Source organism: Henckelia pumila, unplaced genomic scaffold (assembly GCF_033568475.1).
Source record: "Henckelia pumila isolate YLH828 unplaced genomic scaffold, ASM3356847v2 CTG_461:::fragment_3, whole genome shotgun sequence".
NCBI classification, from domain to species: domain Eukaryota; kingdom Viridiplantae; phylum Streptophyta; class Magnoliopsida; order Lamiales; family Gesneriaceae; genus Henckelia; species Henckelia pumila.
This window is the reverse complement of record NW_027331831.1, coordinates 6,828,400-6,848,662: the sequence shown is the minus strand read 5'-3', so window position 1 is coordinate 6,848,662 and position 20,263 is coordinate 6,828,400. Positions and strand designations below refer to the sequence as shown.

The window sequence follows — 20,263 nt, the reverse complement described above, 5'->3', positions numbered from 1 at the left end:
GGTACTGTTTGGAGGAAGTTCATTTGTTACGGAAAACCGTATAATCATCGGTGAAAACACATATACGAGCCTCCGAGGCTTGGAGATGACTTGCCAATACAAGGAATAAAAATAATAATGTTTTGGCTAAAGAGTTTAGCATTGTGTGTGTGGGGAAAATAATTTTGGTAAATAATTGGAGATGTGGGTTGTCACCATTTAAGTCGTTTTTTATAGAGTTATAATTCAGTCAATATAACAATCTGCATGTAATGTAATATATGTGATCTTTAGGCTAATGGTAATTAGTATTTATGTGACATAAACACACCAAATATGCGGTTTAAAATCCAGGAATTTGATAATATATCGGATTCCAAAAAAAAAAAACAATTACTAAAATATCTCAGTGATTATCTAAAATTATAAATCTCATTGAATCTTGTCAAAAAAAAAAAAAAATCTCAGTGAATGACCAAAAATGGTTTTTATCTTTTTATTTTTTATCTTCATTTTTCATATCTTATTTTTATTTTAATATATATATATATATATATATATATATATATATATATTTAACATCAGTACTTGTTGCTTTGTTGATTTCCCCTCTTGGTTACAGGACATTGTAACTTTGGATTCAGTTATTTGATGTAGTGTTTCCGTTCAAAAAATAAAAAAAAAATATGGGTATTTTTAATATTTTCGAATCTCACTCTTCTGTTATTACTGAGATTTAGTTATATGTATAAAAAAATATTTACTAACTCTGATTTTTGTAGTTATTGTTGTAATCTAATTTTTACATAATTAATTGAATTGAATGATGAAAAGTATTATCTATCGGTATCGTTTATAGGATTGGTTACTATAAAGTTATCGATGAAACAATGAAAATTTTGGCATTATACCTTTCGAATAACTTAATTCAAAACTTAGTTTTAAATTTTAATTTTTATGATCATCTTCTTGTTGAAGTTATAATTAAAAGGTGGCCTTATTTCAATTTGACGTGAAGAATGCCTTTCAACAACATAAGGGAAGGAGGGATCCACAATAATTTCTATTCAGCCTCCTCCAACTCCAGGCTTCTCTTCTCCTAGGAATCCTAACTTGGTATGCAAGCTCAAGAAAGCGATTTACGTTATGGCCTCCGACAAGCAAAAGCAGGAGGTTTCGGTTATGTCGAAGACCGAGGTTAGGTCCGCTTCGCTTTCCCTCGAAGATTATACTTAGGCTGCGTTTACTTAGGGTGATTATCATGTGATAAGACTATTAATACTAATTCATCCCATGTTTACTTAAAAATTTACAAAAAATCCTAAACTCAAGGGCCCGTTAATAATTAGATTTGAGCATGATTTTTAATCCTCAATTTCATTAAGGATAAATAATCTATGGCTTGTATAAATGGAAAGAAAGTTAAAAAACTCCCAATATACCCTTATTTTTAATCATTTTTATTATATTTAAAGGGTAAAATTGTGAATTTTTGTTTAATCACAATTCTAATCACAATCGTAATCAATCATAGTAAACAAATTATTATTTATCCATAACACTCTATATCATATCTAATTAGTTTAATAATTACCTAATAAATTATATCTTCACAATCCTATCAACATAAGTAAACGCAGCCTTATTATTATAATTTTGTGTCAATGTCAATTACAATATTTATACTTGTATTCTTTTGATAATCAAGAAAAATTTATTTACGCCTCGGAAGTTTAACATAAGTAGAAATTATATAACTCATTAATCGAGGTCATGGTTTTAATTAATACAAGTCCACATGCGATGCAAGTGCATATGATTTTCATCAAATATTTGACAATTTTTTTTATATTTTAATATGTTTAATAAAGTTAACGAAAAAATTTAAATAAACAGTGATTTTATATCATGCAACTTCATTGAATAAAAATCTAATTACATTACAGCTCCTAATGTCAGGCACATGATTCGTGTGCGCAGATTGTTTAGTGTACATTTACCGCTCCATTTGGTAGCCTATATTATTAATATGTGTATAATTTATCTTATCAAATCTCATGTTCTTCTCATCATATTATTTATATATCTATTAATTATTTATTTTACATCAATCAAATCATCAATTATTTATCCTACATCAATCAAATCATTTAATTTAAATTACTATATTACCCCTTATAAATAATATTATTCATATTTTATTCATTGTTAAAAATGTAAAATGGTAATTTGTCATTTTTAATATAAAATTTTATCAATCGAATCAATAAATTATAATCCATCAATCAAATCAAATATTATATTCACTATCATTATTTTTTTTTTATTACATTATATTACTTATCTATGTATTATTTATCCAATCATATCTAACAAGCGGTACCTAAATGTTTTTTAACAACCTCCCATAAATGTTGTTTGGAGTTGCTAAAAAACATTTATAGGTATAGGAAATACATACATGTTCAAACATCATATAAGACGGAGTTAACTGAAGATTCCGTGGTTTCATTCGTCATCCTTCAACTTTGTCTTATCTATAATATTATATTATTCAAATTTACAATAATACTTTTATTTCCTAAATGATTTATCAACGTCACTCATTTTCTTATTCCTTAATTAAATTTCTTGACTCCGTCTCTCAACATATATATGAGATCATTATACGTAATTGTTGTCTTTTTCTGGTATGCACGGGAGAAATCTTATGAGTAACTTATTAGTCTACAAATCTAACACACAAATAGAAAAAGATCCTTTTTAGTTAAAAAATAAGTGACTTTAGATCTTCTGATTACTAATATCTCTTCACCCGTGGAATGTGTGTTTACATTCATTTCTTTCGTGTGTGTGTGTGTTGTATCAAGTAGCCTTGTGTAAAAAGACAATAGAGATTATATTAAAATTATATTTGTTTTAGAATTTATGGTTTTTTTATTTTTATTTTTATAATAGTTTTTAGATGAGTAAATAAATATATATAAAAATAAAAAGAGAATATAAGAAGTGGACCAAATAGCAAATCCCACATGCCTTCAACAACCCAACTACCGTTCCACTCACTCTCTCATTAAACAAACACAAGTGATGGCCCTCCAAACCCCTAAACTTTTTCTGCCTCCACCGGAGCCGCCGATGCTGCTCCGCCACGGCCCCTCCCAGCTCAGTTTTCGCATTTCGGCCGTCTCCGGCGGCAATAGCAGCAGCGGTAAGAAGGGGAGTGCCGCCCCCGCCCCGAATTCCAATTACGTGGTGCCTTTGGACAAGTCTTCTTGCATCACTCGTCCCCTCGCTGAGATTCTGCGTGACCTCAACAAGAGGATCCCCGACAATATCATCAACACTCAGGATCATCAATCCACCTTCATCCCCTGGTAAGTAATTACACTTGAGAAAATCTCTGATTTGAAACCAATTTCGAGTTTTTTTTTTTTTAATGCTTCCAATCCCTAACTGTCTATGTGCAGGTACCATGCAAATCGTATGCTCAGCTTTTATGCTCCAGGTGATTTATTCTAAATGATTTCACCCTCTCTAGCTTTTGCCTGATCTTGATTATGCTTCTTGTCAATGGGGTTTCCCTGAATTGGGAGTTTAATGTTTGCACATTTCTTCTTGTTTCACTGTTTTGGGAGAATTATGCTTAAAGCTTATTTTTTGTCTCCAAAATCTCTTGCTTGACTATTTCGCCAAGTGTTAGGTGTTTTTTGAATGTCTCTTTCCTTCTTGAATTTGGGAATCAAAATAATGTCTCAAGAGTTGTGCTTTGTGAATTTACGATTGTTCTTTACAGTTTATTGAAGTTAAAGGGATTGATCATTATTGACTTATTTCTGTCAACTGCTATACGTGCTTAGGTATGTATTTGGCTATGCTTGCAGCGGGAGTAGATTTCATCGATGTAGCATAGGAAAATCCGAAAGATACAATCCCAACTGTGTTAGACAGTCAAAATATAATTGTTGACCAATGACCATGTCCGATAAATATAATGCTTGCATTTAGGGAGTGTTAGGTGAAGGTTTTTGAAAGTACCTCTTTCTTGGAAAAATGGAACTGTTTAAAAGTCAAATAGTGCCAGAAAGTGTTGAATAAAATTATTTTATAATATTCCAGATTAGTATGTTCTGGATTAAAATATTGTGTAATAATAAAGATCTTTTGGGAAATGATAAAAACTAAAAAGTTTGGCTAAGAGTGATGATTAAGTCGATTTGTGTTAATGTTAGCCACCATTCGCGGTGGCAGTGGCAGGCTGTGGGACGGTTAGTTCATTTGAGTTATCAGTAGTCGGTAGGATGCTCTTGCCAGAGCACATTTTCCGTGCTATTAGATGTTAGAAGTTAGAACTAATAACATGTGACAAATTTGCCTACTGATGACTTTTAGCCAGTGAATATATCCCAAATGTTACCCAAGCACTTGGATTTGCACCATCTCTTTGTCAGCTCAAGTGCCAAATAGTTGATCACTGATATTTCTTTCCATAGGTTGGTGTGGAGAAATTCGCGATGTTATATTTTCGGAGAATGGCAGCGTGACAGTGGTTTACCGTGTCACCGTACGAGGTTCGGATGGAGAGGTATGTTCATGGCGGTATTTCATTATGCCTGTTTTATGATGTTTGGAAACTGAGCAAATGCGTTGGATGTGCAAAATGATGCAGGCACACCGTGAATCGACTGGGACTGTGTCAGCCGATGATGACAGCAGTTCAACAGATCCTGTTGCCAAAGCGGAGGAAATAGCCTTTTGCAGAGCTTGTGCTCGGTTTGGACTTGGCTTATATCTTTATCATGATGTTTAGATAGAAACTTTAATCGGTGATGCAAGATCCGGGAGAACTCACACGCCATGTATCTGTTATTTTTTTCACTTGGTTTTCCTCCCTATCAATATCATGTACATATCAATGCTATTTATGTTATGTCCTAATTTTGTACTCTGATTGTAGAAACTTGTGTTTTTACAAGGTTTGATCTACTTGATATTGGATAAATATGGATATGAACGAATTCTCAGGGTTCATCATGGGCTCATGGCCATTAATTTAGAAAACCTTGTTATTGATTAAGGTGTAGGCTGCATGATAGATGACAAAAACAATGTCCGGAACCCAAAAATAATCTTGATCATCGTAATCCTCTACAAAACTTTAGCAAATTGACTATGCTTTTGCATGCTAACCAATTAGTGGTTAGTTCGATTTAGGACGTTGGATCAAATGGTCAATAGAAATCACACATTTTTTTGGTGATGCAATGCATTGAGTAATGCGAAGGAATTTGAGGACGGAATCTTTTTTCTGCCTCGTTTTCAAAACCATAACCGAGATAAATAACCAACTATTGAGTTCGACTGTATTTAATTTCTATTTCGATAAATTGCTCAACGTTGTTCCTTTTTTTTCACCGCTAAAGATGCAAACGAGTATAATTTGATTAAAATCTTTGCAAACCATGACCAAACTGTTGATTTTAGTTTAACTTTCCATTTGAACAACCACCATCGATTCTGTAATAGAGAAACCATAAGCAATTTTTTTATACATCTTACCTGGGAATTGTTAGTCTTATTTCATACACAATTACAACAAATATTACACAGTTTTGTAATAGACACAACATATCTATACAGGATAGTATTCTTGTCTATGCTCTCTCTGTGCATATCTTTTTTTCTTTCTATTCTACGGCCTTAAAAGCCTTGTTGGACTAGGATTGGAGGCTATCCATGTTGCAATCACATCGACAAGCCCATCTATTTCCTTGGCATTTTCTGCGAAAATTCTCGAGTCTGTGCTGAATGTGTTGCCCACTTCTTTGGCAACGGTCTCCCAGGGTGTACCAGCAGTTAACGTCGCCAGAAACTCTCCACTCCTGCTGACAGCATCCGCCATTGCTGGGGGAACATCGAAAGGAACCTGAAATTGAGAATATCGAAAAATAGAGTTTGGTTTCAATATCTTACCTGGGAACATATCTCCATCCTAAAACTAAAGTATACTGTATACACCAAAATAATAAAAGAGAGCACATCTCTGACTCATCATATATATCGTGAACATTTTTGGTTCACCTGTTGCAGAGGCAGCCCGTGATCCCCAGGTAACAATCGCATAGACATGTCCAGCATTGAACTGATAGCAGATTCTGCACTAAGAACCTGGGCTAGTAGTGAAGTCTCATCAATGGTATCATCTTTGAACTTTATTAGTAGATTCCTTGAGATGCCATAGTAAGACCTGATCTGTCAATTACACAACCAAAGGAAGTAACTTGTAGTCATTAACCATATTGCGATTACCAGGTACTAGTTTTCACCAAATAATGAATTTTTATCTGAAAACTTTTTCTTGGGATTTTCCCCAAATTTCACAATACCGAGCTAGAATCCTACCCAAACTAATTTAGGAAAAACATAAACTAGATTTAATGATATTTATCCCTCACGGCACAAGAAAATTAATACAACACACCAACTATGATAGAAAGGTAGCCATCTCATGATTATCAATGTTTATTGATATGATATTGGAAAGAATAATGAAAACTCTGACTCTACCAACAGGAAATTTGGTTTACCAGACGTCGAGTTTCTTCTGGCTTCGGAGAGAAATTTTCCCTCCCTTTAGCCAAGTCCATGTACAATGGAGGAAGCTGCTCAACCAAAGGAAGAACTTGCTTCAAAATGGCAGGACTGAGGTTCTCAAATTGCTTCCTGGTCATCTCCGCCTGCGAGTTTAAAATATAGTTCACAAGTCTGAAATTTTATCAGTAAATAATAGCAAGAGCTCACACAAACTTTTGAAAGTAAATCTAACATGAAAAAAAGAGTTACATGCCCCATCCATGGAGAGAGGATCAACATGGAGCAAATATTTTGCGTAAAACAAGGAAAAAATTATTGTAGAAAAAACATAAAACACCAGAGACATCACAGGGTTATGCTGCATGGACGCTGAGAATGCCATTGTAATGGCTTGGTCATCTATTCTATGGAGCCAACTATCTGAAAAACAAACCGATTCCATTGATCCTTCAAAGGTTAAAGAAATATGGATAGCAGCCAAGAGTGTATACTTTGACATAGAAACAAATCACATTGTTATATAGTCTGGTAAAAATCTGATACACCAACCAAGGTCATGACTGTCAGTGAGTATCATAGCATAGTCACAGAAGTAGGTCCCAGGGCTTTATGACAAACCACGGAACTCCAAGAAACGTGATGAGAACTCCATGGAAAGCCGCCTCATTTGAAAGTGAAGAAGAAAAAGAGTAAAATCGCATAGCTCTCATAGCAGAAAATGAAATTGTGATGGAGAGTGGGCTGAATTTCTCAAATAACAAAATGAGGTCTGTTACGAATCATCTGACCATATGACTGGGTAATTGACACTGGCTGGGTCACACTAATACAAGGAGTTGCCATGAGAAATGGGTTGGCGGCTGATGGAAGACGATCATTCTCCAAAAAGAGTTTTTTTTATAATACCATATTTTTAACTCAAACACTTTAGTTCAAATTTTAAAATATCTAACACGACAATATGATAACTAAATAATGTGATGTCATTAATGTGCCAAATTCTTATATAACATGGCAGTCGTGGTAAAATATGCCTATTCCGAAAATAAAATCAAATAGACATCAAATTCTGCAAAATATTCCAAAACACATCTTCCCGAAATATTTTCCATAATATTTAAGAACAGTACTAAACATCACCTGAGTGGTTGCAGAAAAATAGAAGTATTGAGAGGAGGCGCACAATCACAGTATACTCTTGGATTAGTTAAGTAGGAGAAGTTCAAAATCTTCACCTATGATGCTCAATTGCAAAGTGTAGAAAGCCATAAAGGAACAATTATTGATAGCACATAAAACTAGTTAATTTTCCAAGATTGGAATATTTGTTCATCATAAATTGTGAAGCTAACAAAGCTGCTTACTTTAGTACGTTAACATCTGAAAATGCATAAGATGGAAGTTAAGCTCACCCCAAAGCGTATTGTTGGCGATGATGCTATTTGTGACAAAAGTGGCCCAATGCTTTGAGCCATTGGAACAAGAACAGGTGAAAGCAAAGGAATGGCCAGGCTTGCGTCCTGAAAGTAATAAACATGTAAAGCACCTAAACTTTAAACATATATTAGTATGCAGATTATGAACTCAAAAAACACATACCAAAAAGGGACAACCAATAGATTTAAGTCAAACTTGAGGAACTTATGTGCACTACCATTAGATGATTATTGTTCCGAAATATGAAAAATACCATGTATTTGATATCTGTAAAGTAAGAGAAATTGTGCTGTTTTCATACTTGTATAAATGCGCTCTAGTCAAACAAGAACAGGTATCCAATCCAAGCCCGCTAAGCAAGCAACAATGTTTGTCATTTAAATTGATGATTATTTTTCTGTTCAAGGCAGAATGTTTCCAGGGTGGCATTTGTATTAGGCTGAGCCACTATCCATTATATGGATAACGTCTAACTTATGTTGCTACTGGTGAAAGCAATATAAGTGGAAAAGCATAAGAAAATTGTCATGTTCCTCGCTATCAAGAAATTTACGCGTGATGTGCAACTGTTTGCACAAAACACATGAATGTGCACCTTATTAAATGGGATTTCTCACTCTTCCATTCATCCTAATTCTTCCTTCATAAACAACTTTAGGAATATCACAAGACCTCTAATGAAGGTGCATCCTAATAAGTAAACGAAGAACTGTATTTCAATAAAAAAATTTAGAGGTGTACTTCTGGTACTAAGGAATCTGTCATTTGCAAAATCCGTTCAGCAGTTATAATTATCTTTCAAACCCTCAAATGAGAGAGTTGTCAAATGGTATTAATTTTTAAAAGCAAGCTTCCACTTTACCTTAAGGTTGCACTTAGATGGAAGATTTGATGCAATGGATTTTTAATCCATTTGAGTGCTTCCATGAATTTATGTTGGATGAATTTCAAATCCACAAGTCTGGATGAATTGTAAGTTGTACGTAAATTTTACATCATCGACCATGAATAGGTAAAGCCTAAGTTCTCTTTCCCTTCTTCTTCTAAGACCTATGGACATCAACTTACGAACTGGCTAAAAGCAATTGGGGTCCGAAAATGGCAGAACTACAGGATTAAGGAATATAGAATTGCCAACAATAACTTGATCTCACTCTGTGTATATTGGTCCCACAAAACCCATGAATACGACACTCAAAGAAGTCTTCAATTTCACAAATTCGGAGACAAACATAAAATGATCTGATTTGTCTTACCTTGTTGTTGAATGCCATAAATATATTCCCGTTCCTTTGTACAGCATACCTTGAGCCTGATGATCAGCAAACCAAATCAACTGAACCAGCTCTTGTCAAAATTACAACTGCTATAATGTAATTAAAAGATGCATAATATGTCAACCTATGAGAAGATGAACCACAGATCCCAGTGAATGTCCAATGCCAAAAGTAGGAATATCTTCCACCTGTTCGACAACACAACTCCACAATAAACTACTAGTTTAGTAAGCAAGCTACTTCTACACATTTGGAGCTAAAACTTACTGTTTCCTGGAGACAGCGAAGGCACCTCTCAAATTTAAACTGCACCTCATCAGCTATGAGGAAGTGGTCGAAACTGCTGGCAAAAGGTGTGGCTATAACTAGTATACCCCTGAATCAAACAGGCCAAAAGACACAAGTTATTATAATCAAGTTCTCAATGATGACACAACAAGTTTATTTATCCTATTCTTCCCTCTTCTTCCCAACCAAAGCCCAAAAGACAAAACAAAAAATGATAGTGAAAAGGAAAAGAAGAAAGGAAATCCTAAATAGATAGAGGGAGCTTTGAAAAAGCTTGAAAAAATGGTCCATCTTCTCTCAGAAAGAGCTGATAACAATTAACAACAAATAAGGAAGAGTCAAAAGGCAGGTAGTAAAATATTCCATATTTATAGCATTAGATCATAATATAACAAGGGTATGCCATCAAAGAGGTAAACGGAACAGGTAGAATTAAAGAATCAGTAAAAAATTTCAGAAGTAAAAAATCCCCACCTATCTGCAAGGCGTTCCAAGAACAAGCGATAAGTAAGCTGAGGAGCCGCCCCGACAAATATACCACCAACAAAATGTACAATAGATGTAGTTTTAGAAGTTTTTGGTTTCAATACCCAAGCTCCCTGAATGTTAAATAGAACTATTATCAGCAATCTCCGCACTTTAGAAATCCCTTCATCTATAAAACAACAGAGGTGCTCCACCAAGTAGTTTTAGCACTTTACAGGACTAGTAAAAAAAATATAAAAGAAACCAGAATATAATCCATTCTCAAAGAAAGCTGACAACTCTTGATAGAAGAATGCCAAATTCATAAGACAGACGAGCTGCATGACTGGTGTATACCTCAATTTCACTCCAGTCTCCTGAAGCACCCCAGCCACCTTGAGATTGTTTCATAGTCTCCGTAAGTATTCTGTATATTATCGGAAAAACAGCTTATTTAACGTAATTTTCGAATGAAGAATAATGGAGATTCTAAAATAGGTTGTGTGTTATAATCCATATCTATGCTGCCAGAAAAAGAAAGGGAAGGAATGAAGCTGAGAAATAACATCCCTCGATAGAAAAAAATGGAATAAGCTTAAACACCCGATCAAACTTGTGCTAACACAATCACATGTCAAGGGCTAACTCTAAACCCATCAGATCGAATTCAAGCAAAAACACTATCAGATGGCAAAAAAAAAAAACATCAACATAAAAAAAATCAAACCTGTCGATATCTCGGTAAAGCTGAATTCCCACAGTTTCTGTATCATTATTCGGGTCGGAGCTGCTACGCAATCTACTGGGTCTACGAGCAGAACCAAGTTTATCGATAAACGCGAGTGATGAACGGGGAAGATGATGTGGTTGACTGAGACGAACGGGACAGCCGCGACTGGGCGATCGGAGATAAAGAGGCGGCGGCTTCCACACACAACTCGCCATAGTTGTTGGTACCTCTGGTGAAATGGAATGGAGTATAATCTACGGAGGCGAGGATTGCACTCCGCCTCTCCGCATACACGAGACTCGCACCTCCGCTAGCAGCTGCGTTTGAGTATTGGGCTTCTTTTTCTACGTGGCCCCATACATACAACCAATTGGATAAATTTTTTTTATATTTTATTTATTTATTTATTTTTTTGAAGTCACACTCAAATATAGTATTATTATAAATCAAACTTAAATACGATGAAATAAAAGACGGAGATTCACTCCAAATTATGAGACTAGCATAAAAACGAGATGCTTTTGCTAAAGCGTAAGCACACTCATTTACTTATTATCGAGCAAAACCAACTGAGAAATCTTTCTCGTTTATGAAAATTTTCTGATATTTATGGACGATTGACGAAAACTCGAAAATACCAACATATTTTGCATTGATTGCTTCCACCACGTTTCTGAGAAATATTATTACAAACCAAACTTATATTTTATTGGAAAAATGTTTAAGGAGTGTTTGTAATAATATATATTAAAAAATGATTCCACTCAAAAATAATATATTAAAAATGATTATTATTATTTTATTTTAAAAAATTACTCTGATTAATTGAAATTCAAAAATTAGTTATATTTGCTCCAAAGTGATTATAACAAAAAAAAATATTAATATTAAAATCACTCTTATCATTTTTTTCCACTTTTTTTATGAACTATAAATTTAATCACTTATACAAAAGTATGATTTTTTGCAAACGCTTCTTTAATATTATGCCCTAAATCCATATGAGCTCTGCCGAACAACATGTGGTAATAGTATTTCATATTAGTTCTAATCAAATAATTGATTTCAACACGTGACAATGCTGTGTTATCCTATTTTACCTTACAACTCTTGGATCAGTGGATCCTACATGAAAATACGTGAGATCTACAATGATTCAGGGGTTGAATTGCACGTGCATGGTTTTCATGCCCGAATAGATAAACTGATTATATCATAATCGGATTCATTCGAGGTAATATTTTAACGGTAAATCTGATAACTCGGGTCATTCAGCTCATCAAAATTCAATAAATTCGAACATGTGAAATGTTAAATCCCGGATCTCCAATACGAATAATCTGTTTACCCTAGCATCGAATTCGAACCATTTTGTATTATTAATACCAAGTACGACGCCAAAGTGTATCGATGGTTTAAAGAAGTAGCAATATTTTGGCGCTAATGCAAGACCTGTGGGACCACGTGGCGCACAATAATTGGTTTGGATGCATGTATGTATGATGATGGGGCATGGCATGGTCATGTTTTTTCCCGCGCAAGCAGGGGAGGGTTTTATTTTTCCCACGAAAAACAAAAACCATCAAAAAGCCTATCCGATTAATAATTCTTGTACTTTAAAACAAACACCGAGCCGCCCCCCACCCCCCGTAGAGTGAGCGGCCGACCGGCAGTGACACGGCCAGCTCTCGGTGGTGTAATTTTGGGAATATTCCGTCTCCGTCTACTGTTGGCAGCTTCTTGATTTGGTTTCTTCCCATCTTGATTCTCCTGATCCGTAGATTAGTTAGATCGGGGATCTGAAAGATATGGACGAGCTGAAGAATTCTCGTCCCGAAGATTCAGCGGAGACCTCCATTGAAGCTCGATTCGAGAATTTTTTCAAGGTTTCACTTTTTTTTGTTTCTTTTTCTTTTCTTTTCTTTTTCTGCTCAATTTCTCATTTCTGGTACGCTGCACTGTTTTCGTTTGCTGTCCTATCTTTTGAAACACCGCTGCCGCTGTCATTGTTTTGTGTTATCGACAAGGAGCTTACTTTTGGTCTGTTTCTTCCTTTTTTTTCCGTTTTAATTTAATTAAATTTTTTGTACGGTTTTAAAGATTTTGATTTTACCCTATTATATACTGCTGATCTGCTCTTGCATGAAAATAATTATTATTTCAAGAAGCATGATTTGAAAAACCCCATGCCACGAGCTGTTCTGTTCAGGTTTTGTCTATTTATTTCTTGCTAATTTTTTTGGATTTTCATTGTGATTTGTTGCAATGTAAAGCAGATTCTGTACTTTTGATGTTACATGGTTCTAGATTTGAATATAAATGCATTCGATTTTTGAATTGAATTGTTGATAAGCATATGCCCCTATCCTATAAACAGAATGATTTACAGTTGGACGAGGAAATTTTTTTGGAGCAAGCCATGAAGCTGTTTGCCGAAACCAAGAGTATTTTGTTGGCAAATATATCCGCCGTTGGGACTGGGATGGTATGCGGTGACCCTAGCCATTTTGCTTGTCTCATTATAGTCACTGATTGCATGAAATCTCAATGGATAATGCCTCATCGTGAATTGACCATTTTACTGTCAGATTAACACAGTAATTGTTGATTGATGTTTTTGGATTATTAGCCAGAAGAAGCAGAACGGTATTGGTTTGCATTTGTGCTTTTCACGGTTAGAAGACTGATGGATAATGGTGGTACCACAGAAAAGGGACCTACTTTATGCCATATACTGAGAAAAGCCAGGCTCAAGTATTTTTCATTTTTCCTCTACTTGCTTGATATCTTTTCCGTATTGTGGAAAATTGGAAGTTTTAGATATCAAGAGAGTTTTATTTTTTGGGCCTGCAGCATTGTTGACTTTTTTAAAGAACTTCCTCAGTTCTTGATCAAGGTTGGATCAATTTTGAGCAACTTGTATGGAGGGGATTGGGAGAAGAGAATTGAGGTACTTATATCTCAGATTATCTTACCTTTTTTACCAAGTTATTCTATTTGTTAGCGTGTTTCACACCATCACCGTATAATCCGGGACTATGTTTTAATGATTCATTCCTTCTTTATGGTATCAGGCAAAGGAAATACAGACCAACTTTGTGCACTTGATCCTTTTGAGCAAGTGGGTATTTGTTTAGTATGTTATCTTTCTTTTCTTTTGCATTTATGCCAATTTTCAAAGTTTCAGCAGGTTTCGTTGTCTCGGTGAATTATTTTTCTACGTGTTTTCAGAGAATGATTTCATTATTCTATAAAAGTATTCCTTATTGTTTCCTTTATAATACTTGAATCTTACATTGGTCTTCCAAATATTTTTATCAAATGAAGTTGATATCATTTAAGCAGTGCAACATAACTTATTAGTTGTTTGGCATAAAGTAAATAAGCTGAAATTTTTTTCCTTATATGGTACTGACTGTCAATCATTAGCAACATCGGAAGCTTTGGTGTTCAACCTGCACAACCCCTGCCCTTTCCCAAGAGAATAAAATTCCAAACCCAGTTAAAAAGTAAAACAATGCATATTAGGACCATATTATCATAGAGAGTGGATGCTATACTCTTTTGTTAAATCAACATTCTTTTTCACTGACAATATCATACGTTTAGCACGGATAGATGCCCTGAGTTGATTCAATATTTGTACTATGATTCCAGGCATTACAAGCGTGCATATCAGCAATTTTTCTTGACAGTTGATGCTAGTGGTGACAAGCATTCAACTGGCGACAACAACCCTGGCTGTGTTTCAAACTATTATCGCTTTGGATGGTTGCTTTTCCTGGCGCTGCGTGAGCATATGCTCGGTCGTTTCAAGGACCTTGTAACATACACCAATGGTCTAGCCTCTGTAGTGGTTGGTAGATTTTAATATTTATTTTTTTGAAATTTTACTAAATTCCAATTATGTTAGTGCTTACTCATACAAAACAAGAACTGTAATATGTACTAGTAGATGCTAATTACAATATTTGTGTGCTCTGGCCCCAACCTTCGGGGACAGTGTAATCTTCTTATCATGATCTTTTTGTCGAATCTGGTAGTTTTACAATGCTTCATATTAAATTTTTTTTGCAGGCATTACTGGTCATACATGTACCTGCCCAGTTCAGAAAATTTGATATTTATGACTCTGAACGCTTTGGTAGTCTTTTTTTGGCCTTTTTTTCTACCTAAAAATTAGAACTGGGTGATGGAATCACATTATAGCTTAAGGCATCTTTCCATTTCTTCTTTTGTATACAGTTATGACAAATGGCAAAGCTGACATACTTGCATCACTTTGCAAAATGTATGAGACCTCGGAAGATGAGTTGAAGAAAATGATGGAAAAAGCAAATGACATGATAACTACTATATTGAAGAAAAGGGCTTGCTTGGCTGCTGAATGTACACCCCAAAATTTGGAAAATATTGTCACGGGTTGGTCTATTGAGTTGGCAATTCAGTAGCTTTCTTCCAAGGATTCTGTCCTTTGAACTGTCTAGTATTTAATATTGTGTTATGTCCAAGTGCAGATGGGTTGATCTATTTTGAAGATTTGATGGATGAATCATCTTTATCTACTAATATGATGTTATTAGAAAAGGATTATGATATGATTCTCAATAAGGGTGAATTGGATGAGAGAATAATCATCAATGAAGATGACAGCTTGCTAGGTTCGGGCAGCCTTTCTGGGGATTCAATAAATACGAGAGGAAATGGAACCAAGGTTTCTTTCTAATTAATTATTCCGCTGTTTCCATAAACCTCAAATTTCTGTCTATAAATTCTAATTTCTTTCATGCTTAGAGAAAATTCGACTTGGTATCATCCCCGACAAAGACGGTCACAAGTCCACTTTCTTGCCACCCGTCTCCTCTAAGTCCTTCGAACGAAATTCTTGCCGCTGGCTTGTCCAGAATTGTGGCTACACCTGTCAGCACAGCTATGACCACTGCTAAATGGTTACGAACTGTTGTAGCTCCTCTTCCATCAAAACCTTCAGCAGAACTGGAGAGATTCCTGTCATCTTGCGATCGGGATGTGACTGCTGATGTCATTAGAAGAGCTCACATAATACTTGAGGCCATCTTTCCAAGTAGTGGACCAGGGCAAAGTGCAAGTTTGATGGATAACATATGGGCTGAACAACGTCGACTGGAAGCAATGAAGCTTTACTACAGGGTTCTTCAAGCGATGTGCACAGCAGAATCCCAGATTTTGCATGCAATCAATTTAACATCTCTGCTGACCAATGAGAGGTTTCATAGATGTATGCTTGCCTGCTCAGCTGAACTCGTTCTTGCTACGCATAAAACTGTGACGATGTTATTTCCAACTGTGTTGGAGAGAACTGGAATTACTGCTTTTGATCTCAGCAAGGTTATAGAAAGTTTCATCAGGCATGAAGAAAGTCTTCCTAGGGAGCTTAGAAGGCATTTAAACTCATTAGAAGAACGACTCTTGGAGAGTATGGTGTGGGAAAAAGGTTCATCAATGTACAACACCTTGATTGTTGCAAGACCAGCCTTTTCTGCGGAAATTAGTCGACTAGGCTTGTTGGCAGAGCCTATGCCATCTCTTGATGCTATTGCCATGCACATTGATATGTCTTGTGGAATCCCTCCTGCTGTGCCAAAGCATGAAAAACATGGTACTTATTTATATGATTTTGTATTTTGGCTGCAAGATATGTCAGAATGAAAGTAATTATTTTTAAGATGTTACTAGAAGACTAACTTCCCAATTAAAATTCAGCATTGTCATTCTTTAATTTTCGTTTATGTTTTGGAATGGTATATAGTTCTTGTGCTCCAACATACTTGAAAATGATTGTCTCAGGTCAGAATGGAGATATCCGTTCCCCAAAAAAAACGTCCTCTGAGTACCGAAGTGTATTAGTTGAACGGAATTCTTTCACTTCTCCAGTGAAGGATCGCCTCATGGCTCTTAATAATACAAAGTCAAAATTTCCATCACCTGCTCTACAGTCTGCTTTTGCAAGGTATTTTGTGACCAGACCAGGATACAGGAAACTCATTCAATATTTTGCATTTTGATAAGTGGTTTTCTTCATACTTGTTTTTCAGTCCAACAAGACCAAATCCGGGTGGCGGAGGTGAAACTTGTGCTGAAACAGCGGTTAATGTGTTTTTTAGCAAGGTACAATATATTCAATGTTATTGCACTTGTCGGACACCTCCGGTTATGTTAATATATTTGTTTCCCATTTCATTATCGCCATAGATTGTGGCCGCGCTGTAATTGTGCTCGATGATTGCGTTAAAAGTTACTTTTTTTTATTAAAAAAAAATTATGTTTCTCATCAGGTCTATGAATGTATCTCATAAGCCGTATTTGTTGTGGCAAAATTTTCTCGTAAATGCTGGATGGTCTGTCTTATTGTAGATTTGTTCCTTAATGCACTTATTTAACGTTTAGTGATTTCACATATTTTCACACGTGTGGTGTCTCTATTCAGACTATAAAGTTAGCTGCCGTCAGAATTAATGGCATGGTTGAGAGGCTACAGCTGTCACAGCAGTTAAGGGAGTCCGTCTACTGTCTTTTTCAGAAGATTCTTGTTCAAAGGACATCTCTATTCTTTAACAGACACATTGACCAAATTATTCTCTGTTGCTTTTATGGAGTTACTAAGGTCTGCCTTACTCATTTTGAGTAGATATTCACCATGTATTTGCGGTTCTCTTGACTTCTGATTATTATATGTGCAGATTTCCCAGAGGAACTTGACATTCAAAGAAATCATTTTCAATTACAGAAAGCAGCCTCAATGCAAACCACAAGTTTTTCGTAGTGTCTATGTGGATTGGACAGCGGTGCGCCGCAATGGGGTATGTTAATCTTTCTTTATTGTCTTTTTCATCATACAGAAAGAAACCTAAGCATTTTTATTTTTTCTCCTGAAACAGAAAAGTGGTCCTGATCACATCGATATCATCACATTTTACAATGAAATATTTGTACCTGCTGTCAAGCCTCTTTTAGTTGAGTTTGCGTCTACTGGATCGGCGCAAAGTAGTAGCCGTGGCCAAGAGACCAGGAATAATAACGATGGTTAGTGTTATTGTTTTTCTTTCATTGGTTATGAATGGCCCATCAGGGCAATGGTTATGTTTCGATGGATTTTTTTGGACCATTGTTCTTTTAGGTACCATGAGGGGAGAAAAACAATAAACAAATAAGAGAAGAACTTTATTTGTCTGAAACATGTCTTGATTTTTATTTCCGACCAGGTCCATGTCCTGCATCGCCAAAGCCGTCTTCTTTTCCAAGTATACCAGACATGTCACCAAGGAAAGTATCCTCGGCACATAATGTTTATGTCTCTCCCTTGAGATCATCAAAGGTATGAAGTTTCCTCTTAAATTCGTTCTGTTGCATTATTCTATTCATGATTTATGTGTACATGATGTAGAAAATATTTATTCTTTCTTTCTGCTATTTTGTTCAAGTGAAATTAAAGATACTTCTGCTATTTAATGTCCTTTTTCCTGCGAAATGTCCAGGTACTTCTGGAATATTATTACATGTCTAATTTTTTTTATATAATGTACATTGTGTCTTGGCTGTTGTTGAATCTGTGGTGAGACATTTCTTCTTTTGTACAGCATGCATCTTTGTGATGTACAATTTTTTCAAGTGTTCTTCCATCTATTCAATGCACACCAACAATAAAATAGAAAATCCCAGTATAAACCAGGGTGACCCCTGCCCCCCACCTACTGATCCTCTAGCAGTCAACCTCATTGCCAGAGTCCATGTTCGTTATCATAAGCGTTGATCCTTTATAATAACAACAAACTGATCGTTTAAGTAATTTTTTAGTCTTCATGTTTTAAAAAACAAAAACAAAAAAACAATTTGGTTCCCAAAATATAAGATTTAAATTACTGAAGGTAGAAAGCAATGTGCTGCCAATCTCCACGGATCTATAATTCGTAAAGTCAGAAAAGATGATCTGCTTTGGCCAGACACCCATATGTATTTGTCATAGCACTGGAATATCAGTAAATTAATTAAGTATTCCTTGAAGTTTATATTTGAGAATACACTTTCGAGATGCATGGCACGGTACTTCAATGTTATATTCTTTTAAAAAAAAAATTCAGATGTCTACCTTACAGTTTGGGTTAATTCTGCTCTTTGTTTAAGAGGCAAAAATTTCTGGTAGAGCAGCACACACTCGGTAATTAACTAATTATGGTCACTGCTTTATAAACTGCTTGAGATGGCTGTAGAGGCTGTGAACAGTGATTGTGGTCAAGCTACATTATTTTTTTGTTAGGTTAGTTTCCTACATCCTCAATTAGGTGAAAGCTGATGTTGTTTTTCCAACGGTTGGTCATTAATTTGAGGTGCGGGTAGACTTCATGGCTGGTGTGGAAATTTATGCGGTAGAAAGTACCTATTAAACTTACTTCGTTGCTACACTGTCCGAAAGAAACAGGGTCAGGATTTCCATGCTTCGGTGGTAGTATAGATTAGAGGATGTTTGGTTAGGATTGCATTTTGCACCAACATCCACAGACTCTGCGCTCACTTCAAAAGCAGTGGAATGGACTTGTTTCTTTTCTAATAAATTCTTGATTAATGTTGACAGATGGACGCATTAATCTCACATAGCTCTAAAAGCTATTATGCCTGTGTTGGAGAAAGTACGCATGCTTACCAGAGTCCTTCAAAAGACCTTACTGCCATCAATAAGCATTTGAACGGGTAAAATCTACTAGAACAAACTTCATTGAATCTTCAATATATTTATCTCTGCACATTTGACCCAACACCTTGTTTTTTTGCAATTTTCAGAGCTCGGAAGCTCAGAGGGACACTTAATTTTGATAACGTTGATGTGGATGTTGGATTGGTTACGGACTCCATGGTTGCCAATAGCCTTTACCTCAAGAATGGAAACATTGCTTTGAAATCCGAGCAACCCGACTCCTAGGTGTGGTTCCGTAGTAACCTTACTTTGTAGATATTGTCATTTAAGTAGGGTATAGTTTGTTTAGGCGATGGTTTAGGATATTGTTTTCTAGTGTGCATCGGGCCAAACATGTAATGGCATTCTGTTAACTAATAAGGTTGTAGCATTTTCTTCTGAGTTTATAATATTTGGCCTTCAAAAAACGAGGAACTGCAAGAGCAGATATGAGTTACAGGTTACTTATTGGTGAATGCCAGTTTACAATCAACAATGATATTTCCAAAAAAATCTTCAGAACGAATAACAGCTCATTTGATTCAAAACATTTCTTAATTTTTGTTCTTGAAAATTTGGAAATTATCAGTTTCTGATGCTTTGCATTTAGTTAAGCTTTATATGCATGGAGGGCATGAGACGCATGACTTTGAAGGTGATTGCGTAAATTCGAGTGTTTATTCAATTTGTATTGAAAGAGTAGCGGTTGTGGGTTCTTACACGATACAAAAAATAAATGTTTTCATATTTATTATATATAGTGTTTATATGCTCCCACCAAAGTAA

General features: G+C 35.4%; 3 protein-coding genes across 3 annotated transcripts; 2 read left to right on the top strand and 1 right to left on the bottom strand.

Moving 5' to 3' along the window:
- Nucleotides 1-3,018: 3,018 nt before the first annotated feature.
- LOC140872120 (DNA repair RAD52-like protein 2, chloroplastic) lies at nucleotides 3,019-4,998 on the top strand. The gene is made up of 4 exons (XM_073274878.1): nucleotides 3,019-3,356; nucleotides 3,450-3,487; nucleotides 4,473-4,564; nucleotides 4,649-4,998. Exons 1-4 carry the CDS (start codon nucleotides 3,070-3,072, stop codon nucleotides 4,787-4,789), a joined length of 558 nt encoding a protein of 185 aa, XP_073130979.1. The 5' UTR covers nucleotides 3,019-3,069; the 3' UTR covers nucleotides 4,790-4,998.
- A 504-nt stretch (nucleotides 4,999-5,502) lies between these two features.
- Nucleotides 5,503-11,109, bottom strand: LOC140871727 (uncharacterized). The gene is made up of 10 exons (XM_073274394.1): nucleotides 10,768-11,109; nucleotides 10,398-10,467; nucleotides 10,050-10,174; nucleotides 9,555-9,663; nucleotides 9,412-9,475; nucleotides 9,267-9,322; nucleotides 7,986-8,093; nucleotides 6,567-6,716; nucleotides 6,061-6,231; nucleotides 5,503-5,905 (listed from the first exon to the last, which is right to left on the bottom strand). Exons 1-10 carry the CDS (start codon nucleotides 10,983-10,985, stop codon nucleotides 5,672-5,674), a joined length of 1,305 nt encoding a protein of 434 aa, XP_073130495.1. The 5' UTR covers nucleotides 10,986-11,109; the 3' UTR covers nucleotides 5,503-5,671.
- Nucleotides 11,110-12,360: 1,251 nt separating this feature from the next.
- Nucleotides 12,361-19,994, top strand: LOC140871364 (retinoblastoma-related protein). Its single transcript, XM_073273843.1, has 18 exons — nucleotides 12,361-12,656; nucleotides 13,148-13,255; nucleotides 13,400-13,524; nucleotides 13,624-13,720; nucleotides 13,845-13,891; nucleotides 14,428-14,626; nucleotides 14,848-14,914; nucleotides 15,016-15,192; nucleotides 15,288-15,484; nucleotides 15,565-16,408; nucleotides 16,597-16,759; nucleotides 16,845-16,917; nucleotides 17,237-17,413; nucleotides 17,490-17,609; nucleotides 17,688-17,832; nucleotides 18,012-18,124; nucleotides 19,379-19,494; nucleotides 19,585-19,994. The coding sequence occupies exons 1-18, from the start codon at nucleotides 12,579-12,581 to the stop codon at nucleotides 19,721-19,723; spliced, it is 2,985 nt and encodes a 994-aa protein (XP_073129944.1). The 5' UTR covers nucleotides 12,361-12,578; the 3' UTR covers nucleotides 19,724-19,994.
- The last annotated feature ends 269 nt before the right edge of the window (nucleotides 19,995-20,263 follow it).